Source organism: Microcaecilia unicolor, chromosome 7 (assembly GCF_901765095.1).
Source record: "Microcaecilia unicolor chromosome 7, aMicUni1.1, whole genome shotgun sequence".
NCBI lineage: Eukaryota > Metazoa > Chordata > Amphibia > Gymnophiona > Siphonopidae > Microcaecilia > Microcaecilia unicolor.
This window is the reverse complement of record NC_044037.1, coordinates 161959621-161986723: the sequence shown is the minus strand read 5'-3', so window position 1 is coordinate 161986723 and position 27103 is coordinate 161959621. Positions and strand designations below refer to the sequence as shown.

The window sequence follows — 27103 nt, the reverse complement described above, 5'->3', positions numbered from 1 at the left end:
GCGGTACAGCCCCCCCCGAGATCGACCCTCTTCGGTCTCGGCCCCGAGGAAGCGACGGGTGGATTCGACGTCCTCCTCGTCGGTGCCGGGGAGCTCCGGTGACATGCTTCGGAAGAAGTCGAAGAAGCATCGACACCGGTCCCCTCCCCGCGTCGGCACCGAGAGCTCTGGGTCGCCGAGGGAGTCGGCACCCAGCAGGCATCGGCACCGAGAGGACCGCTCACCCTCTGTTCAGGAGGTGTCGATGCGCTCCGCTCTGGACAGCCCGGAACAGCCTCCACGCCCGGAACAGGTACTGACGTCGACGCCTGCATCGACCTCCATGCCTTTCTCTGCAGCCGCTCTGAACGAGAGCCTCCGGGCCGTTCTCCCAGAGATTCTGGGGGAGCTGTTGCGCCCTACCCCTCCGGTACCGGCGGTGCTTGCGCCTCCGGTACCGTCGAGCGTGGCGCCGGCTGGCCCATCGCCCGGGGTGAGGTCCCCGACGTCGGTACCGCGTGCGGTGCCGACTGCGGCCACCTCCCAGGAGGGCTCCCCGACTACGTCGGCGGAGGGAGCTTCGCCGATGCGGGCGAGGGAGTCTACCTCTCGACGCCCCCATCGTGGACGTGGCTCCACTGAGTCGAGCCGGGCCCGGTTGCAGACGCAGGTTCGTGAACTTGTGTCTGACACCGAGGGTGAGGCCTCGTGGGAAGAAGAAGAAGATCCCAGATATTTCTCTGACGAGGAGTCTGAGGGTCTTCCTTCTGATCCCACTCCCTCTCCTGAAAGACAGCTTTCTCCTCCTGAGAGTCTGTCTTTTGCTTCCTTTGTCCGGGAGATGTCTACGGCCATCCCCTTCCCGGTGGTTGTGGAGGACGAGCCCAGGGCTGAAATGTTTGAGCTCCTGGACTATCCTTCTCCACCTAAGGAAGCGTCCACTGTTCCCTTGCATCATGTCCTAAAAAAGACATTGCTTGCGAACTGGACGAAACCTCTAACTAATCCCCACATCCCCAAGAAGATCGAGTCCCAGTACCGGATCCATGGGGACCCAGAGCTGATGCGCACCCAGTTGCCTCACGACTCTGGAGTTGTGGATCTGGCCCTAAAGAAGGCTAAGAGTTCTAGAGAGCATGCTTCGGCGCCCCCGGGCAAAGACTCTAGAACCTTAGACTCCTTTGGGAGGAAGGCCTACCATTCCTCTATGCTCATGTCCAAGATCCAGTCTTACCAGCTCTACACGAGCATCCACATGCAGAACAATGTGCGGCAGTTGGCGGGCTTGGTTGATGCTCTTCCCCCTGAGCAAGCCAAGCCTTTTCAGGAGGTGGTCAGGCAGCTGAAGGCGTGCAGAAAATTCCTGGCCAGAGGAGTTTATGACACTTTTGATGTTGCGTCCAGGGCCGCTGCTCAAGGTGTGGTGATGCGCAGGCTCTCATGGCTGCGTGCCGCCGACCTGGAGAATAGAATCCAGCAGCGGATTGCGGACTCGCCTTGCCGTGCGGATAACATTTTTGGCGAAAAAGTCGAACAGGTGGTAGAGTCTCTCCACCAGCGGGACACCGCATTCGACAAATTCGCCCGCCGGCAGCCTTCAGCCTCTGCCTCTACAGGTAGACGATTTTTCGGGGGAAGGAAGACTGTTCCCTATACTTCTGGCAAGCGTAGGTACAATCCTCCTTCCCGACAGCCTGCGGCCCAGGCTAAGCCCCAGCGCGCTCGCTCTCGTCAGCAGCGTGCGCCTCAGCAAGGCCCCACGGCTCCCCAGCAAAAGCAAGGGGCGAGCTTTTGACTGGCTCCAGCAGAGCATAGCCGACATCCAAGTGTCAGTGCCGGGCGACCTGCCAGTCGGGGGGAGGTTGAAAGCTTTTCACCAAAGGTGGCCTCTCATAACCTCCGATCAGTGGGTTCTCCAAATAGTCCGGCAAGGATACACCCTCAATTTGGCCTCAAAACCTCCAAATTGTCCACCGGGAGCTCAGTCTTACAGCTTCCAGCACAAGCAGGTACTTGCAGAGGAACTCTCCGCCCTTCTCAGCGCCAATGCGGTCGAGCCCGTGCCATCCGGGCAAGAAGGGCTGGGATTCTATTCCAGGTACTTCCTTGTGGAAAAGAAAACAGGGGGGATGCGTCCCATCCTAGACCTAAGGGCCCTGAACAAGTATCTCGTAAAAGAAAAGTTCAGGATGCTTTCCCTGGGCACCCTTCTCCCCATGATTCAGCAAAACGATTGGCTATGCTCTCTGGACTTGAAGGATGCCTATACACACATCCCGATACTGCCAGCTCACAGACAGTATCTGCGATTTCAGCTGGGCACACGCCACTTCCAGTACTGTGTGCTACCCTTTGGGCTCGCCTCTGCACCCAGGGTGTTCACAAAGTGCCTCGCTGTGGTAGCAGCGGCGCTTCGCAGGCTGGGGGTGCACGTGTTCCCATATCTCGACGATTGGCTGGTGAAGAACACATCCGAGGCAGGAGCCCTGCAGTCCATGCAGATGACTATTCGCCTCCTGGAGCTACTGGGGTTTGTGATAAATTACCCAAAGTCCCATCTTCTCCCAGTGCAGAAACTCGAATTCATCGGAGCCCTGCTGGATTCTCGGACGGCTCGCGCCTATCTCCCAGAGACGAGAGCCAACAACTTGTTGTCCCTCGTCTCGCGGGTGCGAGCGTCCCAGCAGATCACAGCTCGGCAGATGTTGAGATTGCTGGGCCACATGGCCTCCACAGTTCATGTGACTCCCATGGCCCGCCTTCACATGAGATCTGCTCAATGGACCCTAGCCTCCCAGTGGTATCAGGCCGCTGGGGGTCTAGAGGACGTGATCCACCTGTCCACGAGTTTTCTCGAATCCCTGTTTTGGTGGACGATTTGCTCCAATTTGACTCTGGGACGTCCCTTCCAAATTCCTCAGCCACAAAAAGTGCTGACCACGGATGCGTCTCTCCTGGGATGGGGAGCTCATGTCGATGGGCTTCACACCCAAGGAAGTTGGTCCCTCCAAGAACGCGATCTACAGATCAATCTTCTGGAGTTGCGAGCGATCTGGAACGCTCTGAAGGCTTTCAGAGATCGGCTGTCCCACCAAATTATCCAAATTCAGACAGACAATCAGGTTGCCATGTACTATGTCAACAAGCAGGGGGGCACCGGATCTCGCCCCCTGTGTCAGGAAGCCGTCAGCATGTGGCTCTGGGCTCGCCGTCAGGGCATGGTGCTCCAAGCCACATATCTGGCAGGCGTAAACAACAGTCTGGCCGACAGGTTGAGCAGGATTATGCAACCTCACGAGTGGTCGCTCAATTCCCGTGTGGTGCGACAGATCTTCCAGGCGTGGGGCACCCCCCTGGTGGATCTCTTCGCATCTCAAGTGAACCACAAGGTCCCTCAGTTCTGTTCCAGGCTTCAGGCCCACGGCAGACTGGCGTCGGATGCCTTCCTCCTGGATTGGGGGGAAGGTCTGCTGTATGCTTATCCTCCCATACCTCTGGTGGGGAAGACTTTGTTGAAACTCAAGCAAGACCGAGGCACCATGATTCTGATCGCTCCTTTTTGGCCGCGTCAGATCTGGTTCCCTCTTCTTCTGGAGTTATCCTCCGAAGAACCGTGGAGATTGGAGTGTTTTCCGACCCTCATCACGCAGGACGACGGGGCTCTTCTGCATCCCAACCTCCAGTCCCTGGCTCTCACGGCCTGGATGTTGAGGGCGTAGACTTTGCCTCTTTGGGTCTGCCAGAGGGTGTCTCCCGCATCTTGCTTGCTTCCAGGAAAGACTCCACTAAGAGAAGTTACTTCTTTCATTGGAGGAGGTTTGCCGTCTGGTGTGACAGCAAGGCCCTAGATCCTCGCTCTTGTCCTACACAGACCCTGCTTGAATACCTTCTGCACTTGTCTGAGTCTGGTCTCAAGACCAACTCCGTAAGGGTTCACCTTAGTGCAATCAGTGCATACCATTACCAAGTGGAAGGTAAGCCGATCTCAGGACAGCCTTTAGTTGTTCGCTTCATGAGAGGTTTGCTTTTGTCAAAGCCCCCTGTCAAGCCTCCTACAGTGTCATGGGATCTCAATGTCGTTCTCACCCAGCTGATGAAACCTCCTTTTGAGCCACTGAATTCCTGCCATCCGAAGTACTTGACCTGGAAGGTCATTTTCTTGGTGGCAGTTACTTCGGCTCGTAGAGTCAGTGAGCTTCAGGCCCTGGTAGCCCAGGCCCCTTACACCAAATTTCATCACAACAGAGTAGTCCTCCGCACTCACCCTAAGTTTCTGCCAAAGGTCGTGTCGGAGTTCCATCTGAACCAGTCAATTGTCTTGCCAACATTCTTTCCCCGTCCTCATTCCTGCCCTGCTGAACGTCAGCTGCACACATTGGACTGCAAGAGAGCATTGGCCTTCTACCTGGAGCGGACACAGCCCACCAGACAGTCCGCCCAATTGTTTGTTTCTTTTGACCCCAATAGGAGGGGAGTGGCTGTAGGGAAACGCACCATATCCAATTGGCTAGCAGATTGCATTTCCTTCACTTACGCCCAGGCGGGGCTGGCTCTTGAGGGTCATGTCACGGCTCATAATGTTAGAGCCATGGCTGCATCGGTAGCCCACTTGAAGTCAGCCTCCATTGAAGAAATTTGCAAAGCTGCGACGTGGTCATCTGTCCACACATTCACATCTCATTACTGCCTGCAGCAGGATACCCGACGCGACAGTCGGTTCGGGCAGTCAGTTCTTCAGAACCTGTTTGGGCTTTAGGATCCAACTCCACCCCCCGAGGGCCCTGTTTGTTCTGTTCCAGGCTGCACTCTCAGTTAGTTGGTAAATTTTTTAGGTCAATCTCAGTTATGTCCTCGCCGTTGCGAGGCCCAATTGACCATGGTTGTTGTTTTGAGTGAGCCTGGGGGCTAGGGATACCCCATCAGTGAGAACAAGCAGCCTGCTTGTCCTCGGAGAAAGCGAATGCTACATACCTGTAGAAGGTATTCTCCGAGGACAGCAGGCTGATTGTTCTCACAAACCCGCCCGCCTCCCCTTTGGAGTTGTGTCTTCCCTTGAAGTGTATTGTCTTGCTACATACTGGACTGGCCGGCTCGAGCCGGTTTCGGGCGGGAAGACGGCCGCGCATGCGCGGTGCGCGCGGGCGCGCGAGGGCTAGCAAAGGACTTTGCTAGTGAAGTTTCCGATTGGAGGGGCTGCCGTGGACGTCACCCATCAGTGAGAACAATCAGCCTGCTGTCCTCGGAGAATACCTTCTACAGGTATGTAGCATTCGCTTTCTTCACTCAACGTGTAATTAAACTCTGGAATTCGTTGCCAGAGAATGTGGTAAAGGCGGTTAGCTTAGTGGAGTTTAAATAAGGTTTGGATGGCTTCCTAAAGGAAAAGTCCATAGACCGTTATTAAATGGACATGGGGAAAATTCACTATTTCTGGGATAAGCAATATAAAATGTTTTGTACATTTTTGGGATCTTGCCGGGTATTTGTGACCTGGATTGGCCACTGTTGGAAACAGAATGCTGGACTCGATGGACCTTTGGTTTTTCCCAGTATGGCAATACTTATGTACTTATGTACTAACTTATGTTCATAACAAAGTTCCCCACAAACTCCACTTTCTCATTAATAGCACAATACTGTCAGCCATACTTGAGAGAATGAGACAAACATAAAATGCTGAATTGTGAGCACAATATGCCAAAAAGCACAGTGAGATTGGCCATCCCCTAAAGAAGCAAAATGACAGTCCTCTGCTGGGATTACAGTGCCATGCTAGATAAGTGCTCATGGTAACAGTAAAGGTGTTCAGTGGAGTTTACAGTATATTAATACACATTTGAACAAGTGCAGCATTTAAGTGAAAATATGAAAAAAAATATATAATATTGATTTAATAAGGAGGTTTTTTATGAGACCTGTGAATGAAAAAAGGTCATTAAAGGCAGTAAAGATCAGAGGAAATTTCTAAGTTACCACATGCACAACTGCCTGTTGACTCCTGAGGCCTTTTCCTCCTGTTTTAAGTCACTCAAGGTTGATTAAGATGAGGCATTTTTTACATTTTTGCTGTTGTAAGTGGGTGTCTCTCCTGAGGTATCCATTCATTTTGGTCAAATGAGCTAATAAAGGCGGTATTACAAGTGGTAAATAAATATAAACAGAGTGCTTCTCTTCAGTCTGTCAGTTCTGCTAAGGATATTCGTAAGGGGGTCAGTTCACAACCAGTGCAGTAATCACATAAATAGTCTTCAGCACTTAAATTAATGTGTTATTTTTATTATTATTATTACATTTGTACCCCACGCTTTCCCACATAATGCAGGCTCAATGCGGCTTACATAGTAATTTGAAATACAAAGTTAATAGAATTTTAATAAAACAGTAGTAAAACAATGTAAAGTTGGGCTTAGTAATGTATGATAAGTTGAGCTAGATAATATATGACTAGGATAAAAGAGGGTAGACAGGATAGGATAGTGTAATTTGGGAGAAAGAGTAAGGAGGGATAAAATTAAGGAGAGATGGAAAGAGAAGGATGGAAGGTTGGTATTTAAGTCAGAACGGAATTGGGGGTGGAAGTTGGCGAGATTAGGTTGGGGCATTTGGGTAGGCTTGCTTAAAGAGATGAGCTTTCAGCATTTTTCTAAAGGGCAAGAAGTCGTTTATTAATCGGATTGATCTGGGTATAGCGTTCCAAAGCTGGCTGCCCAAAAAGGAGAAACTGGATGCGTAGTAGGTCTTGTACTTAATTTCTCTACAATTGGGAAGGTGTAGGTTAAGATTAGTTCGTGAAGAATTAGATCTGTTTCTAGCAGGGAGGTCGATCAATTCATTCATGTGTTTATTTCATCACTGCTATCTGTGTAGGTAGTGATGCCGAATATACAAACGGGATAATTCTATAACAGTGCACCTGTATATAGACACTTAGAACTAGATTCTATATATCACACCTAAAAATTTGGTGCCAAAATGAAATTTGTGTAAGCACATTCTATAAAGTACGCCTTAATTTAGTCTTTCTGACTTCCGTAAATTATATGAACCAGCACTTCTCTTATTCAGGTGCTGCAGTCAGACAGCTGCCGTCTTCGCCTTCTCTCTCCATGGCCGACTTTGGCCAAGGTTTCGGTATTACTTCCTGCTTCAGGGTCCGTGGGAATCTTGACTTTCTTGACTCTGTGATCCCAGAAGCAGCTGGCCTTATCTTATAAGGAGAGATGGGCAGTAAATCTCAGGGGATTAGGAGCTATGTGCACAGATGCAGGGTTGGACCTGAGATTTACTGCCCATCTCTCCTTATAAGCTAAGGTTCATATAATTTACGGAAAGACAACACTAGTCTAATATAGAGGGTTTTTTTGCCTATGATGACAGATAGAACTCCATTTATTAAAAGCTGAATAGCTGAATCTAGGAGTCTGTTGAGGCTTTTTCCTCTTATAAACCATATGCAGTAATATGGGATTTGCAATAGAGACATTTTATTTATCTGTAATTTTTAGATCTCTGCAAAGTCTTTAGACCTATTGAGGGAATTTTAGAAAGGAAGTTTAAATTGAAATTTAGATGTTCATATTGGAACATCTGAAGTTCTGCTAGTATCTTAAAGCAGGATCTCCTGATGTACAACCTGTTCTAAAATACACGATGAAATGGATGTCCATGTGCCGGTAACATGCAACATGAGCATCCATTTTAGAAAAATAGATATCTAAAATAACAACAGGGCAACAAAGGAACATAAACATCTCTGTGACAGCATATAAATATCTTTGTTATAAAATGGTAACAAAAATGTTTGTGCTGGAACATAAATGGTTATGTCAACCATTTTAGAAACAGAGACATCTGTTTCTCCTGAAGCTGTCACAGAGCCCAGTGTCATTTGCCAGTTTTGCTTTCGGGGGACACCAACCACTGGATGATGAAGGAGGTGACCTCCCCTAATTCCTCCAGTGGAGTGTTGCTCAATAGGACCACTTTTCTGAAATCTGGATGTCCTGGGTAGCAGGTCAACGCGTGATAGACATCTAAGTATCAGTTTATGGACTTCCATACTGAAAATGGTACTTCTAAAATAAAGCACCATTCTCACAGACTGATGATCAAAAGAAAACGCAAGCGTTAGAGGCCATTAGCACCGTACTAGCACCCGCATTTACCTGCGCAGAATGATCAGAGGGGTCTAGGGTAGCAAACAACAATAGTGCCAGGTCTTAGCACAGGTAGCATGCAAATGCAGTCAAGCTCATGTTAATGAAGTCATTTTGTATTCCTCCTAAATGCTCAGAAAAGAGTGCCCGAAACAAAACTGCCTTACTGCTGTAAAAAAATAACGCCAGGTCGGAGCAGGCATTAATTAGGGTGTTACAAATTTCCCATGATTTTCATGCTTCTCTCATGATTCTTTCTGCTTTAGCGCTGGTCGTGAGAAACAGCAGACCCAAGCAAAGGCACACATTCGCATCTGTTTCCTGCGTCTAAATTTAAAGCATCCATGCTAAAAAAATTAAAAATGCCCAAAGTGAAAAAACACATTGGTTTCTGTTTTCTGCATCTAAATATAAGCATCCAAGCTAATAAATAAATAAATAAATATTAAAAACGCTTGTATTTAAGCCACAGAAAACAGACACCAATATGGTTTTACCAAGTACATGCGCACAGGAGTCGAGCTTACCATGGAACTCTTGTGCACATGTGCTAAGTACAATCCTTCTGCCAAATTCCTTAATGCTCAGTGCTATGAGTGCACCTATATTTGCATCTCATTAGCTTTAAGCATTAGGGCGCTGTTCTTCTGCACTGTTCTGGCGGTATTTATATGGCGCTATTCAGAACAGCACCGGAGTTTTGATCATCTGCCTGTTAGTTGTTTAGCTATAAGAAAATTATTTGAAGCTTGTTCAGAGATTGAAAATGAAAGTGTTTTAAAGAACAAATTAAAGTATAGACTGTATAGTGGTTTAGGTAAATTGGAATTTGCCTAAAAGCAGGAGATCAACTAAATGAAGACCTTGAAGTCCGTTCCAGTCCTAGCTTCCTGTAAATGTAGTACTGCTTCCAACTAAATCAAATTTGCTTAGTTCTACCAATCAATGCTATATCGAGTATTTGTCTCTAAAGCACATCAAACATATAAATGGCAAGAGGCATACTCACTCGCAAATGCGCAGTAGAGACCCTCTCTGTCCCGCCCCCACGTCAATACGTGATGACGAGGGCGTGACAGAGAGGGAACCTGCGCACCTGCGAGTGAGGGAACCGCCGTTGCCACCGCTCCCCCCCCAGGGTTGCCGCTACTGCTACCGCTCCCCCCACCCACCCGGAGTCGCCGCTGCCGCCACCCACCCTCCACCCGGCCCGGGTACCTGGCTTCACTATTCAAACCGCCGGAACGCAGCACACAGCTCATCTGAGCTGCTGTTGGCCTTCCTTACCTGCCTGTGTCCCGCCCTCGCCGACGTTACGTCACACGAGGGCGGAACACACGCAGAGAAGAAGGAAGGCCGACGGCAGCTCAGATGAGCTGTGTGCTGCGTTCCGGCGGTTTGAATAGTGAAGCTAAGTACCCGGCCCGGGTGGAGGGGTGGCGGAGGGGACTCCGGGGGGAGGGGGCGGCAACCTATCCGGGGGGGGGGGGGCTTTCAACCCCCCCCCTCCTTTACTAGCCCGTTTTTACGGGCTCAACGGCTAGTATGATATAAATGAACATAGGTTGCAATGATAATACCAATATCAAAACAATGTTATAAACAGTTTGGGTTTGGTTCTCATTATGTTTTGTTTTGTTTTGTTTTTCTTTCCCAGGTGTTTTTCCAGGTCTGATCACCTCGCCCTTCACATGAAGAGACATATCTGAGCACCTTATGGAACCACAGGCACCATGATGTGACTGTAAGAGTGAGGGCCTATATGTGGAAGCCAAAACTCACAGTCATACTCACACTGCCTTGCAGAAGAGAACATTATCACACATAAACTTCTACACAAGAACTCACATACGCACACACATACACAAACTCATTATCAAACACAGCTATACTAAGATGCATTCTTCTGTTGGTTATGCCTTGCCCCAGTAAGAAGGAAGAAGGCAGATAATATGGAAAGGGCTGGGTGAAATCAAAGCAGCTGCACAGTTGCCGGATGAGCCTCCATGGATGTTACCTGCTGCTGCCTTGGCAGTCTGAATATGGATAAGACTTCCCTGTAGATGGACAGCAGTCAGAGGGGCTTAATCAAACTCACGTAATGCAACTTGATAGGAGGAGAATTTTTCCATCTTTAAAGTTGCATCTTTGTAGCACTAAAACATTTTCTTTTAAGTAATTTCAAAACATATTGAACTAGAAAACCAAATCCCAGTTCGGTAGCCAAAATTAACCTCTTGGTTTGTTCTTTGCATCTGAAGGACATTTAATGACCCTGAGTTGGACTTTTCACAGAGGTTTGATCTGTTCTGGTTTTGGTTCTTCTTTGTGGAACAGAGCTGTTTAAGATCTTTTTAAGTCAGTACCTTTGGCCTTAATGGCACCAGACTGTGGAATGACACCTATGAGAGGTGTATCATTTTTCAGCGTATACTTCAGTAGACTTCATGGAGAAAAGGTCTTCACCATAAGAATTTTTTTTGTAATTATTTTATTTTTATGATGATGACTGTAGCACATCATATGCACTAGGGATTCTTGGAGCTGCTAGCACAGACTGCAAGGGGGCCAAGGGAAAGACAGCGAGCAAAGTCCCTGAAAAAAAACAGCATACACTTCCTTAGGCCTCACCTTCTTGCATTAGCTTGATATGTTGTTTTTGCTTTTATGGAAACATGAAAAGCTTATTTTGAAGCTTGAACGTTTTATCTTTTCTCCATGGACAAGTGATCTTCAAGCGCTTTCTGTTCCTCATTTGGAAACCTGTGGCTTGGACCAGCAACACAAGACATGGCTCCAGGTTTCCTTAGCTTTCTGGCGGATGTGGGCTTTGCTCTACAGTCATAAAACTGTGTAGCTTGTTCCTGATTTCCTATTACCTAGTTGCATAGCTCTTGACTTTGTTCTCAGAGCAGCTGCATTTTGTACTTTTTTGTTTGAGTGTCTAACAAAAAAAGCCAAAAATATTAATCAGTCCTTCAGCAGAAAAATGAGGACATCTTGAAAGTAAAGTGGCTTCACAGCATTTGTACTTAAACAAAACAATCATAGTGCAGACACACACAAAACCTCCTTTCACATTCCCCAGGCTTCTACTTTTCCACTCGAAAACTCTAAATGAGTATATTGATGGGGAACAAATACTTGCCATTTTGTTCATGACATTGGAGTTTTCTCCACATGATCTCAAGAGGAAAAGCCTTAGTAAATTCCACCAGTGGGTCAGATTTGTCCTACAGCCTATAACATCAAAAGGCCAATGAAGGCCTCAGATTCACCCCTACTCCCTACACCCCAGGAGGAGAATCATATAGAAAAATTGGCCTTGACTCTTTTTTTTTTTTTTTTTCAGATGTGGTCAAATAGAATTCCTTTTTTAAACAAAGAAAACAAAATCTTGCTCTAAATAAACTTGTATTCATAGCTTGATAGCACTGGCTCTGATTCTAGAGAAATCTTTTGGGACCATACAAATGGTCTTTGCAAGACAAGTGGGGTGGTCTGTAGGACAGGTGGTATATTTTCTACATTTGGTGACCATTCCTACAAGACATGGCTAGAAACAAACTGAAATTGCACATTTGGTCAACCAATGGCCAAGTGATTGCTGCTGTTTCATACCAGCTGGCTGGCCTCTTTTAACCATTCGACTCCTTGACTGTTATAAAGAAAACAGAAAAATAATAATACAAAAAAAAATTACAAAAACAAAAAAAAAATAAAAAAACAGAAAAAGTGTGGGATACAAGATAGAAATATTTTAAAAAAATCATTTTAAAAATGTAGAACTGAAAGCGCAGCCATCATGGTCCTAGGCACTTGAATTTTCAACCTCCCATACCACCTTTGATTTCATAAAGGTGATGAACACACCTGAAAGAGGCTTTAATTGCTCACAGCTTTTGCAGAATTTCTGGCTTCCGCTTGGAAACTTCTGGCATGAGGAGTATGAAATCTGGCTTTTATGATCCAAGATATGGACCAAATTCAAAACATTCATTTGAGGGAGGCCATGAGGTAAAGATCAAAATCAAACGTAAAAATCCATTTTAATTCCAAAGATTTAGAAACGAACCTTGCTTAAAACCTCCCGGCCACTGCTTGCTGACAATCTCATAATCCTCTGCTTCTGCATTTGAATGAGTTATGTGGTCATTCCATTGGGGGTTTTAATGGAAAGGAAAGAGCCTTAGAACCCGAGTCCTCTGTGAATGTGCACGAACATTCTACCAGGTTGTTTAATGGGAGACTAAGGATATGTCGTTCTCAGCTGTATTAATCTGTAGCACATCCAGTTTGCATATTTTGATTAAAAAAATACCTATAGATTCTTTCCTGTCACAGCTTACTGTGCAAATGTACATACACAAAATTACAGTAGTCACTGGCACTTAATAGCATAAGTATCTTCTCCTGAGCTCTCTTTAAAATGCTACTTCTGGTCTACAGCACGATTAAATCATGAGTGGTTGGAAAATATATGGTTCTGTTTGAAACCCGAAGTAAGAAAAATGTGTTCAAATAGATGGCACACACTTTCTTTCTGATATTGTTTGTGATCTTTTTCCAAACTCATTTCAACATGGCAGTGCAAAGGCACTATGGTACCTATCAGAAACACCTACACATATCTACATTTTTAGTTTTGCTGAAGTCATTTTTTATCTGTATTATGTATATGTTGTCCTGCTGAGCAGTGTCCTCAAACTGTTAGCCACTGAGTAACAGGGGAGGACAATTTCTCTCTGGTTTGGGGGTGGGGGGTTGGGAAGGGGGTAGAATGGCATATGGGAATAGGTTCACTGTATATGCTCATCAGCTGTGTGCATTTGCCCTTAAATTGTTGTGGCTTTAATGGTAATAAAAATGGTAACTGTTCTCTTTTAAGAGCTACACCCCACTCTCACTAATGCTAGTTTGGTTACAGTAATATATTCAAAAATCCTTATGGGAATGCTGATATGATGCACAGCTGGGAGAGGGAGAGAGAAAGAGAAATGGTGTAAATTTTGTTTTGTGCAGTATAATGACATAAAGGAAATTTTTATAGGGACACAGTGGGGAAAGTCATAACTTGCTTGGCCTCTGGATATAAGACGCACCAAACATACTTTTCAAAGAGCTTGCCCTGCTGGTATCCATGTTGTGTAGCAGTTGTGCAAGAGAGAGAGAGAGAGTGTTATCAAAAGGAATCATGAATCTCTCTAAATTTCATTTGTCCAATGGCAGAATAGCATGGAATGTTGTGAAGAGTCTAATGTCTGATTCTTGGGTTGCTGACTGTAAAAGGTTCTTATATGAAGAAAATGAAAATGAAAACCATTGCTAAAAGTCAAACCTACAAAAACAAAATCCAGTCAGCCCTGTTAACTTAGAGTCTGGATGAGTTAGATTGATTGTCTTGATGAAGCTCTTGCTTATCTTAACAAACATCATACATTTTACCCAATAACTTTTATTTTCCATTGTTTTCTGTTGGGGGCTAGTGTACTAAGCTGTGGTTTACTATGTGATGTAACTACCATAAAATGTGCAAATTACAGGCACTGGGAAGCATTGCTACCACAAGAGAATGTGAACCTTCAGACTAATTGGCGCAGGGGAAGGAATCGATGGCATGCAGAACTGGCATACAGGAAGAGGTGTGGCCATTTTTTCCAAGTCGCCAGTCTTTTCCTAGTGCACTCTTTCCTGCCATAAGATGCCCACAGGAAATTTTGCACCAATAAATGCAGTTAAGTGTATAGATGAATAACCGCGGAACAGTTCATTATTGTCTATTGCTTCCAAATTCAAATAACTAAATATACATATAAAGCAGCTGTGTTCACTCTAAGAATCGGCATTACCAAAGTCCTCGCCAACTGAAGGGGCAGATTGAGAATTCATCACTTTCAGTGCAAGCAGTTTTACTAACACAGTTTGTTCTTTTCTTCTCTCTCTCTTAAAAAAAAGAGAACATTTTCTAAACCACTGATTTTTGTGTTAAATTCTGTCCTTATTTTCCTTATAAGTAAAAAAACAAAACAAAATCCTTTGCTGTTAAGCATAAATTTTCCATGATCTGTGTACTAATCTAAGAACCTTCCATTCCCTAATGTTTGCAAAGAAATATCTAATGAGGAAATTATCAGAATTGTCCTGTTTATTGTTTATTAAAAAAGGCTAATTGTTTTGTTCCCAAGGGGCTAGTTCACTAATTTGGTTCCAAATTGACAGATGCGTTGCATTTGCCTAATAGAGTGATCAACATCCCAATATTACTTTGATGGTTATTTTGAAAGTAGTGTTAGGGGTATCTACTGGGATTCATTTGATCCCATTAATGGTTTGTAAAACTGAGTAAATTAAAGGCTCTGTTTAAATCAAAATGAAAGGCCGTCCCTTCAAGTTGTGAACAGTAAGTTTCACTACTGCTGAAAAATCCATTTGCTCTCCTATGTTCCTTGCCGCTGCCATAAACTTGATTCAGATGTCACATAGGGGGTAATTCTTTAAGGAGCTGCCTAGAGTTAGACAGCATGAATACTAGTATTCTATTCATTTACACATGTTAATGACCATATTCAGGCTATCTACTATGCTGTAAGTATGTGCCAAACTTTAATGGCGCATACCTTTCAGGTGGAGGTTCACTTCTGCAGCATCCCCCTAATTCTATAAAAGTCGCAAAACATTGTGTACTCAAATTTGGGCAAGCAATTTAATTGAATAATGAGCTAATTAGCACCAATAATTGACTTTTTAATAAGGAATTATTGGCGCTAATTAGATTTCATTGGAACTTATGCGTGTAAATTTAGGCACCAGTAAAAAAGTTCCTAGCATTTACGCACGCCATTATAGAATACCAGGGGTTCATGCTCAATTTAGGTACATACATTTGTACCACATTTCAGTTGGTACAAATGGCTGTGCCTAAGTTAGATGCGAGTCCAGGGCATAAGCGCTATTCTTTAAACTGTGTCTAACTTTAAGGGGCCCTTTTACTAAGCTGCACTAAAAGGGGGCCTGCGCTAGTGTCACCACATGCTTTTGACAAGCACTGCGGCCCCCTTTTACCAGTTGCGTAGCCAAGAGTGGGCCCAGACCCGCCCACTTTGGACTCAGGCCCACCCAGTAGTAGCAAACCTATGATTTGGCTGGCAGAGATCCCCAAGCCCCACCAGCTAAAAACTCCCAACAACTGTCCCTCCTGCATACCTTGTAAATAGCAGACAGTCGCCTGCAGTGAGCAGCGACTAATACATAATGCTCGCATTGGCTCCACAGCCTTCCCTCTGATGTATTCCCACCTATGAGGAAACAGGAAGTTGCATCAGAGGGAAGGCTGTGGGACCAATATGAGCAGTGTGTATTAGTTGGTGCTCACTGCCAGTGAAAATCTGCTGTTTAAAAGGTATGTGGGGGAAGGGGGATGTTGGAGAGACCATATGGCATGCAGGTGAAAGAGGAAGTGACCAAATCACTACCCATCTTGGGCCCAGGCCCACCCAAAATTGGGTGTCTGTCTACGTCCCAGCCTTTTACCACAGCAGGTAAAAGGCTATCTTTTTTTTTTTTTTTTTGAGGAAAAGAAACGGCCATACAGTAAGTAAAACATGCCACATGGCCATTTTGGGGGGAGGGGAGCCCTTATCGCCACCCATTGAGATGGCGGTAAGGGCTCCCGCGCTAACATGGCAGTAACCAGGCAGCACTGGTTAAGTTCTGGTGCTACAAAAATAGATCATATTTTTGTAGCACTGAAAATGGCGCATGCTAGGGGTGGGAACTACCACCAGGCTCCTGTGGTAGTTCCAGATTGGCACGCGGTAAGCCCGCAGTGAGCTTCCCGCTACTTAGTAAAAGGGCCCCTAAGTGCGACTTAGAGAATAGCACTTTTTTGTCACCATATATAGAATTCACCCCCATGTGGACAGGGTGCACACTTGCAAGCATACATTATGGAATACTTAGGACACTGTTTTTTTACGTACGCTAAACACTAGAGACACCCATATATTCCTATGAATGTCTCTACTGCTAGTGCATGCTAAAAATGCTAGCGAACCTATAGCACGGCTTAGTAAACAGGGCTCTTACTTTTCTCTATAGACTAGGCTCAACGTAGGTATGTTTTTGGTACATAGAATTACTCTCAAAGTACAAACGTTTCCCTAGAAGCAACTGGCAGATGTGCATGCTTTTACTAGAGAAAAGCCTTTATTATTCATAATGCTATGAAAAATTATTAATGTTCTGGTGATGTAACCTAAAACAGAAGCTTTTTATGCAAAGTGGTGACCATTTCTTGAGATATCAGTGTGAGGAACTGGGAACACCCATTAAGCACATTTGCATTACATTTCAGAATGATCCTCAACAAGATATCAGACCCTTTCCTTCATTGCTATTCTGAATGTTCTCTTAATATTGGCACTTGCATTGCATCCGTTCCTGACACACACATGAACAAAGAATACTATGACAACCTTATAAATTGGACAAATAATTTTGGCTGCAGCTTTATTAACCAATCAAAAATTCATAACCAACACAAATAAAAATGTTATTATCAATATTTCAATGCAACCTTCACTTTTCTTATTACCTTTTATAAAGCTAGTCAGTGCCGACCTAGCTGCACATACTTATTCCATCAAATGTATTAATACTCCATGAACCACCTTGTAAAGTGAGACCTGCGGTGATGTCAAGGCCTCACTTCTGCTTCTGGCGGTTTCGCACACAAGCAGATTACACTGTAAAATCCATATAGCCAGTAAATTCGTTGTCCTTAAATGAAGGCTGCTTGAAAAATTCTCATTTAAATTACCACAGCTGCTAATTAAATTACCTCTTTTAACATCCCTAAACATTGCTATCTCAACTACAAACTTAACCCAAGATCCCAATCCCAAATCTCACTTTTCTAAATTTTAGGAGGAATTGGGTGGGATGAAATTTCTTGCTTCAGTTCCCTCAACTAGCTTGACTCCTTGCTGCCCATCAGTTCTCCTTAGTCCGGAACCCGCCAATTTTCCTGATGTTCTTGTGCTCTTTTGCTCCACCCCCAACCTTTATAAAATTTACATACCCTTTGAAGTCACCATTCTTTGTGCTGTAATTTGAATTCCTTACTAAATCTCAACATCTCTTCCCAGTAATCCCTTCTTATTTTGGTTACCCCTTTTTGCTAATTAATTTGTTAAATTAATTACTTCAAAATTTCATTAATTTTAACTTTAATTCCTTAAGTCTTTATAAGACTTTCACTGCAAAATAATTAAAATTATCTTCTTATCAAGTATATATCTTCCCCGCCACTATTACTTCTCTGTTTCTTTCATTCAAGTCTGTAGGGTAACCTTATGACACATGAACCATTCTGGAATGGCTCCCAACTAGGATACTCAACTAGGGTACAGAAACTGCATTATATTACTTTGTAACCCAACTTTTCCAGCATTCTTAGTTCCATTGCTGCATATGATGTGTGCAGGAAGTTTCTCATCTTATTTGATCAATAATAGTAGACCTGGCTATGTGAGACTGCCTGTCCTTTCTAATTCTTCTGGCCTCATTTATGACTTGGCTTTGCATTTAAAACTGAATAACTATCATTTTTTTACTCCAGTTAACATCCCCTTCTTCAATAAGAAGGCTTTGAAATACAATTTGGACTTAGAGAAATGTGTAGACTATACAATCCAGTTTCGGTCCTAAACAGTAGAACAAACTGACAAACCACATTATTTTCTTGTTCTGCATTTGTTTAATTGTATTTATTTTGAAACCAATATTATCACCATTATACTTTATTCCTTTATTAGGACTTGGGGCTTGGCAGTGTAGACTTATTATTTTTAAAGACACAAGCATATTAAGGCATTTTCTTAAGGATAAAATATACACTTTTCCATTAACAGTGGAAAGTAACTTGGAAAGAGGAAAGTAACTTGGAAATCACTTAGACCCCAGAATCAACAGACTCTGCCATGACCCTGTCCCAATATAAGCCCGTATCTCTATCCTTCCTCTGTCCCTCACCCCCTTATCCCAACTCATATCCTAAGGAAAGCAATTTCTAAATTCAGCAGTTATCTAGTGTTACAGAGATAGGGAGGTCATTACAAGGTTTTGAGACTATTTCAGACAAATTCAAAAAGAGTGGCATGTTGGCCTTCTCTCTTAAGTATACACCCGCTCAAAGTGGTCACTTTACAGTGGGCTTCTGTTGATAAATCACTACAGAGGAACAGGGATTTTAAAGTAATTCTTGCAGGAACTGACACATCATCCAGAATAATTAATTTCCCTTGAACATGGTGTGAAAACACTTTTACAAACTTTTCAACTTAAAATACATACAGACAGCTACTTCTCTGGCAGCACATTTCCAGTGCCTGTAAGTTTCCAAAGGTTGTGGGTAAAGAAGGAACATTGTTTAAACTGAGATAGAGAGTGTAATGTTGACTTGGCCTTGGTCATTTACAGAATTAGTGGCAAAGTGGAGTTCTGAAACCTGGTCCAGGTAGGTCTGATGAACCACACTATTCTTATCCTGAATGACTTTCTCATGTTCTGATGATGTCAGTTTCTGAAAAAATTCTCTTGAATTCCCTAATTAATTTTTACGATGCAGTTATTGAAAATTTCTAAGGTGTTTATTGTAAACTAAGCAGATAAGTAATGTAGGTGTGCACGGACAATACAGAGGCCTCTGTTTTACAAAATACCTTTATCACTGGGAGACCCCTTTAATGTCAAGTCTAGTAACATAGTAAATGTCAACAGAAAAAGACCTGCACAGTCCAGCCAGTCTGCTCAACAGGGTGGCCAGAGTTGAATCTGGCGCTCTGCATGGTTCCATTTCTTCATGATTAAATACTGGTATACTGAATCTCAGTCTCTCCCTGCCAATTTTGGGGCACAGACTGAAGACTTCTGCCTGACATCAGTCCTACTTCTCAACTACTGGAGTTGCTGTCGAAGCCCACTCCAGCCTAGAACCTGATCTGTTTTTGCCATTTACAGGACCCAGACCATAGAAGTCTGTCCAGCATTGGCCTTACTTCCCAACTTCTGAAGCTGCCATCAAAACTGACTCCAGTTATGAGATTATTTAACTTTTGCTTTAATTGGATTCCAACCTTTTTCTATATAGTGGTTCTATGTGTTTATCCCACTCATCCTTAAATTCAGTCACTATTTTTGTCTTCACAGCCTTCTGTGGGAGGAAATTCCAGGCATCCACTACCCACTCTATGAAAAAGTATTTCCTGACATTTCTCCTAAGTCTCCCACCCTATAACCTCAACTCATGACCTCTAGTTCTACTGTGTTCTCATCTCTGAAAAAGATTTGTTTGCATATTAATACCTTTTAAGTATTTAAACATCTGTATCATATCCCCCATATCCCTCCTTTCTTCTAGGGTATAGATATTGAGGTCTTCAAGTGTCTTCTCAAATGTCTTTTGGCACAAGCTCCATTATCATTTTTGTCGCTTTCCTCTGAATTGCTTCAAGTCTTTTGATCTCCTTAGAGAGATGGCATTAACACCTCCATTGTACAAGTTCAGTTTTAGTATTCTGTAAATGTTGCACTTTCTTCCGTCTTCTGTTGAAAATACCTCTTGTATGTATCCTTTGCATATGGTAATTAATGGTGGGTAGTAAATACGCACAAAGGGGGTCTTTTGCAAAGGTGTGGTAGCATTTTTAACGTGTTCTAAATGCTAGAGATGCCCATAGGAATATATGGGTGTCTAGCATTTAGCTAAAAATGTTAGTGTGCCTTTCCTTTTACAAAATGAGGTGATTATACTAACACCTCTTATCTTACAACCAAGCTGTTGAGCTGTAGAAAATTGATGTATACATACACACACACACACACACACACACACAAATAGAGGAACAGAGGACAAGCTGAGGACCATTTAGAAAACACCGAAGGCCTTTGTTTTTATAAACATTGTATAATGTTTGGCCAGGTCTATTTCCTGATGTTGAGAAAACCTTATAATATATGTTGCATGGGTTCAATTGGTAATGTATTTACTACCAATACTCCCTTCCTTCCACTCTAAGCAAACACTTGGCTAAATCTTTTGCAGTTCAGTAGCCAGAAATACCTAAAGCTGTTTTGGAAGAAGTATGCCTGATTTCCAGTATGGCTAGAAAGGTTGGCAAGGATCTAAAACAATGTTTTTGAAAACTTTGATTGTCTGCCAATAGCAAGTGTCCTTTGCAACGACAACAGGGGGTGGAACCAGGCTGATGCTCTGCAAATATCTAAAATGAAATTATCTGTTTTAGAGCCTTTGTTGTGCTGTAGGGAAACATGATACCTCCAAAGTCTTGTTTTTAGTTAGCTTAAAAGGTATAGCTAATGAGTAATCCCAGTGTTTTATTTCACATACACACACACTATGGTGTCACAGATTTCAGTTGCCTGTTGTTCTTTTATCAGATGAACACATTTATGAAATGTTGGCACTGGCAGTCAATTTAGAAAGAAAAATTAAATAGCTTCATGCTTTAAAGCCCAGGGTTTTAAAGACTGTTTTTTTTCTGTTATTATTATGATTATTATCGCTATGATTAACAAAACTTGCATTTTTTTTTTCAATGAAGGAACACTTGGATGACTGTACTTAAGCAGCACATTTGGTCATATCGAATCACATAACCACATATGTATAACATTCCAAAATGTTTAAAATATTGAAAAAATGCTAATGATCAAAAAATTCTTTTTTGTAACGGTGAGACACTTCAGATGCATGTTGGGTAGTGTCAATACACATGCTTGGGAGAAGAAAGAAAATGGTATTCTAACACTTATCTCCTCCTGATGCTTCTACCTCCATCCCCATTACAGAGGTGTGTGCGTGTGATTTGTGAACACCTTGTGCAACCCGTAAGTCTAGCTTCCTTAATAGCAGATGGAAAATTTGGTATTAGCTGTTTTATATTTCCTAACTTAGGATTTTCTTGAGAGCAACACGATTCTTTCATTTGTGCATTAGATATTTGTTTCTGTTGAAGGCCCCAAGGAAGTCACGTCTCCTGAATAATGATAGCCATCCCCTTTTTATTTATAGAAACATTTAGTGGAAGAATTAAAATATTTGCCTGGCTTTATTTACCAGAAAAGGTCAAACTGGCCAACATTCAATATTCCCTCTAAGAAGCTATGCAGGAGTCCTTCACCTATATTCCCGCCAGTGGGTGTACTGTTTCAATATAAACATTTTTCAATATCGAGGGACAGGTAAGTTCTGCATGCCTCCAGAGGATCTGCCTCTCCCTAGCAATTGAAAACTCAATATTGAAGCACTACCCCCTAGTAGTAGCAATGTGGTTGGAGGACTCCAGCAAGAACATTGCTAGCATTCCCTAAGTTGGCCTTTTTTCAGCTAAGGAATTAGATAAGAGTGGGTATGCATCAGATATGCCAAAACTGTTTCATTTCAGCCCTGTTGGCATGCTAGCCTACTTTTGTATAAATCCATTGAAAAATAAAGTCCTTCCATACCTTGTTGTTCCCATTCTCAGCTGTGGATTTTACGTAAGTCATAAAAGTAAAATATATCGAGCCCTACACTGATAACTAATGTTGCATCAAGTTGCAATTAAGTTAAAAAGACCCCCCCCCCCCCCAATTATTTTTCCCTTTTTGCCTAAAGAAGGAGCCCTTTTATATGAGCTTAGTGTGTACTAACAGACTTTAGCATGCTCTAGTGCCATGTGGCCCATAGGTATAAAATAGGGCACACAGGATTTAGCATGTCCTAAGCTTTAGTAAAAGGACCCCCTACATGTGAGTCCTTTCTTTTCTTTTCATGTGAAAGGTATGACTATTCCTCTTATTAAGACAAATAGCTCGAATGAATTTAATTTTTGCACTATATATTTTTTTTCTGTGCCAGATGTGTCAAACAAGTGCATTTGAAGAGATCCTCAGTCACATGCTCTCAGGCCTTCTCTGTTATCTTTACTACTTACATATCTCAGAAACACATTATTACAGCCCTCTTTTTTGCCTTTTTTGTTGTATTTTTAAGTTTGTTTTTGGACTTTTTTTAAGCTTTTTTATATATAAATATATTACTTTGTCAATTTTTTTTGCTGTACAAAAGTCTTAAGATTAAAAAAATATTATTTGTATTATATGATGGTGGTATGTTAATGTTACAAAATTATTAATGAAGAAAAAAATTTATTTTTGTTACTGGTCTGTTTCATAATTCTTTTTTAAATTGGTATATTGTAAGATATCTATGCAAAAACTGTTATGTGACGCATTTTTATTTAAGAATGTACTATGTGTAATAAACAGTAGAATGTGTTTGGCCTGGGAATGCTTCAGTGAGTTTTGTATGTTCTTTAAAAAAAAGATCTGTCAGAATCCACCTTGGCAAGTCATTTTATACCTGAATTACCATACTAGTAGAGTGGGACACAGGACTTTATCTTTGCATCACATAGTGTTTTCTTTCTGCATGGCTTTCATCCTAGGAATGGGGAAGTACCATCAATTTTTTTTGTCAAGTTGTAAGTGTCATATTGTTTTAGCTGAAGTTTCCTTTTTTTAGGTAACACTTTTTTGTTTTTGCAAGTATCCAGTTAGCAGAAGCACTTTTTAAGTCATTTCCTGTTTTGCTTGTGAATTTGCTATTTTAGTTTCTATCAGGGGAAAACTCTTGCAGGAAAAGAAAACAAGAATCAATGGGAGGCCAGCGTGGAGAAGGCAGAGGGGAGAGATCCAGCAGAAGCAGCTGCAACTCTCTCGGTGTTTAATGTATTACAAATGAGGGGAGAACCTGAGAACTCGCAGTAGCACGAACTGGAAGTAGAAGGGCATTAGTATGATGTGAACTGAAATGGAGAATCTGAGGAATGATAAAAGTGGAATGAGTGGGGAAAAGGGAGCCACCTGAAGAAAACCGATTACAGTGGCAGCATAAAGATGGTTTGGGGTACCAAGTAGTAGTGGCTGGAAGCATGAAGGAGGGGTAGGTAGAGGAGCAATGCTTGCTGATAAACCCTGCACCATTTAAACCTCTACAGATAAAAAGGAAATAATATCCCATTCTTTGTGCTACAAACCCCATGAATCAAGGTTTACAAAGAGAATCTTAAAAAATGGAAGAAAGAACCATCTTGTCACATGTGAAGCTACAAAAAGCAACAGATTCAAATTTAAGATCCCTCATTTTAAAGATCAAAGAGAGAATATATGCTATAATATTTTAAATCAAAGCTAGTATAGAAAGAGAAAAAGGATATCTAAGTGGAAGAAACAGAATAAAGGGAGATGCAGAGAATGATCGAGAAGAAAAGCTGGTACAAAAAGAAAGAAGTGGTCTGGAAAGGAGCACCAGAAAAAAAGGCTGGTACAAAGAGAGGAAGAGGAGCTCCAGAAATGAGTACTAGAAGGAACGCTAATGCAGAGAGAAGATCTAGGAGGACAAGATTGAGGTATATCTGGCCAAGACGTCAATTGAAGAAGAGGAGGAAAGGCAACAGAGAGGTTAGTTGGTGATTCAGCTCTTGGCTAGTGCAGAAATGTTCCATGCATTGGCTTCCAGAAGAGAGAAAGACTACGCAAGTTGATTTTGATGTCTAAATCAAAAGGCATGATAACTAAAATGAACAAGACTGTAACTTGCTTGAAGAGACCGTCTATTGATGATATGGGGAAAAAAATCAGATACAGTATTGTGCAGTGAAAATTATTACTGAAAGGGTGTAATCAGTAAGAAAAGGAGAAAATGAATCCTCAATTGAAAAAAGCATGTTGAAAAAAAATGCCATCATCCCATGTAGATGCCTAAAATAATCAGAGATTCAAAACGTGCACTAACAGAAAATATCCTCCCAGGGCTGCTGACAGAGCCAGGCTTGGGGTAGGGCTGCCGCAACCGCCCCCTCCCCCCCCCACACACACACACTTGGGCCACTACCCCCTTATCTTACTGCATCTGCTCTTCCCTCGGTCTGTCACTCTCCTGCTCCTGGGTTATTGTGTTAAATGCAATCACCCGGGTCCCAATGCACAGGAGCAAGAGAGAGACAGACAGGGAGCAGGACCTTCTGCCTGCCTCCAGAAGCCTTGCTAGTGCCGAGCCCCCCTTGGAGGCCGGGTCTGGGAAATCTTGCCCCCCTCCCTCTTGGCAGCCCTGCATCCTCCAATAACAATCTGAAAGTAACAGCAGAAGCACATAAGTTGCAGAGAAATGGAGAAAATACAAAGGAGAGATGCCAAAATAAACTCAAGGCAAAAGAATTGTGGAAGACTATTAGTATAGTTAATGCACCACCAACTAAAACTGAAACAAAAAAGTTTTGTTGAAAAATTATTGGGTCGATATTCAAAGCAATTTAAATGGCTTCTGGCCATTTTAATCGCTTGTCCGGGACTAACCAGGCATATTCAGCAGCACTTACTGGACGGTGCTTCTGAAAATGGCCAGTTACCCCTGAATTCAGTATATGGTGACTAAACTTACATGTGCAATTTGGACACACAGCCAAATTGCACATGCAACTTGTTTAAAAACCAATTGGCGCTGATAATTGGCCACTAACAAGCAATTATTGACACTAATTGGAATTTACATGCGCAGTTTTCTAAGTGTATTCTGTAAAGTGCATGTAAATTCTTATGGGGTCTCAAGGGGGTGTGGCCACGAGAGGGTCATGAGCATTCCTAAAAATTACATGCAGGTGCGGGCGTTTAGACCAGGTTTTAGTTGGTGTAAATGGTCATGCATAAATTTTAGTTGCAGGAATGGGAACTTCGCATATTTTATAAACTGCACCTAAATTTAATGTGAGGTTTATAGAATAGCACTAACTGTGTGTGTGTGGGGGGGGGGGGGGGGGGGTTCAATGCCAGTTTGTTAGGCAGTATCCCCCAGGTTCTACGTAGGGCAACCTGAAAATCCGCACAGAAACCAAAGCATATTCTGTAACAATGGACATAATTGGTTAACTAACTAATCACTGTTAATTGGATGTTAAACAATTATCACAAATTGGCGTTAATTGAGCTTTACATGCACAATTCGCAAAGTGTATTCTGTAACGTGGTGCACCTAAATTCTAAGTCACATAGCGCTGCTTTTACTAAGTGGCAGTAAGTCCAATGCGGGCTTACCGCCTGCTATACAGGAAATACCACCGGACTACCGCAGCAGCCCGGCGGTACTTCCCACCCCTAGAGTGTACCTGGTGGTAATCGTGCAATGCCGCGTGCTGCCTGATTATTGCCAGGTTAACGTGGGAGCCCTCACCGCCAACTCAATGGGTGGTTCACGGCCGTTTGTTGTAGGAAAGCGAGACTTCCCTTTTACCAGCTGCTGTAAAAGGGGGCCTCAGCGTCTGTGTAAAACACACACCAACGCCAGTGCCATCCCCCTTTTCCTGCAGCTTGATGAAAAGGGCCCATAGTTGAAAAGGGGCGAGCCATGGGCATTTCTAAAATCTATGCATATTATTATAGAATACACCTGATCGGTGCCTAATTTAGGCGTTGGGATTTACATCAAGTAAAATGTGGTCTAAATGGAAGTGACCAAATTTAGTCGCATGATGAGCCGCTTTGAGGCATATTTTCAAAGCACTTAGACTTACAAAGTTACATAGAGGGGCATTTTCAAATGGGGACGACCATCTCTAAGAGCGCCCAACTCTAAGGACGGTGCCATGAAGGGGCAGGGCAACGCGTATTATCGAAACAAGATAGATGCCCATCTTTCGTTTTGATAATATGGTCGGGGACACCCAAATCTTGACATTTATGTCGACTTTAAAGAGGGCCGTCCTCGGTTTTCGGCGATAATGGAAACCAAAGACGTGTATCTCAAAAACGTCCAAATCCAAGCCCTTTGGTTGTGGGAGGAGCCAGCATTTGTAGTACACTGGTCCCTCTCACATGCAAGGACACCAACCGGGCACCCTAGGGGGCACTGCAGTGTACTTCACAAATTGCTCCCAGGTGCATAGCTCCCTTACCTTGGGTGCTGAGCCCCCCAAACTCCCCCCCAGGTCCGCCTGCCTGAAGTACACTGCACCCACTACAACTGCTCCATGGACCTGTATACTGCTGCGATAGACCTGAGGCTGGCATAGAGGCTGGCAAAAAAAGTATTTTTAAACTTGTTTTTTATGGTGGGAGGGGGTTAGTGACCACTGGGGGAGTAAGGGGAGGTCATTCCCGATTCCCTCCGGTGGTCATCTGGTCAGTTGGGGCACCTTTTTGAGGCTTGATCGTGAAATAAAATGGACCAAGTAAAGTCAGCCAAGTGCTCGTCAGGGATGCCCTTCTTTTTTCTATTATCGGCCGAGGACGCCCATCTCCTAATCATGCCCCAGTCCTACCTTCGCTACCCTGCTGACACGCCCCCGTGAACTTTGGTTGTCCCCGCGACAATGCAGTCGAGGGTGTCAAAAAATCGGCTTTCGATTATGCCGATTTGGACGACCTTGTGAGAAGGGCGCCCATCTCCCGATTCTTCAGGCTATTAACCCTTCTACTCTGTCCTCCAATGTTTCTAATCTCTTCTCTACCACTATGTTATCCAAGTCTGTCAATGAGGCTGTCTCATTCTATAATACTATTCTCTCCTCTGCTCTGGATACTCTTGCTCCTCCCATTCCCCGTTCTGTAAAACGTACCAAACCCCAGCCTTGGCTGACCTCTAGAATCTGCTACCTACGTTCCTGTGCCCGCTCTGCTGAACGCCTTTGGCTGAAATCCCGTGCCCATGCTGACTTCATACATTTCAAATTCTTGCTGACCTCCTTCCAGTCTGCTCTTTTACTTGCCAAACAGGACTATTACATCCAGTTGACAAATTCTCTTGGTTCAAACCCTCGACGTCTCTTTGCCACACTGAACTCTCTCCTCAAAGTGCCTTCACCTCCAACCCCCCCTTTACTTTCTCCCCAGACTCTGGCTGAGTTCTTTCA

The 27103-nt window shown here is 43.4% G+C and overlaps 1 protein-coding gene across 1 annotated transcript in view; it reads left to right on the top strand.

The window, feature by feature from the left end:
- The window catches only part of KLF7 (Kruppel like factor 7), a 273131-nt gene extending 260253 nt beyond the window's left edge, over positions 1-12878 (top strand). Inside the window, exon 4 of the mRNA XM_030210339.1 lies at positions 9793-12878. Coding sequence (XP_030066199.1) covers positions 9793-9830 — 38 coding nt within the window. The 3' untranslated portion in view covers positions 9831-12878. The remainder of the gene's footprint in view (positions 1-9792) is intronic.
- The last annotated feature ends 14225 nt before the right edge of the window (positions 12879-27103 follow it).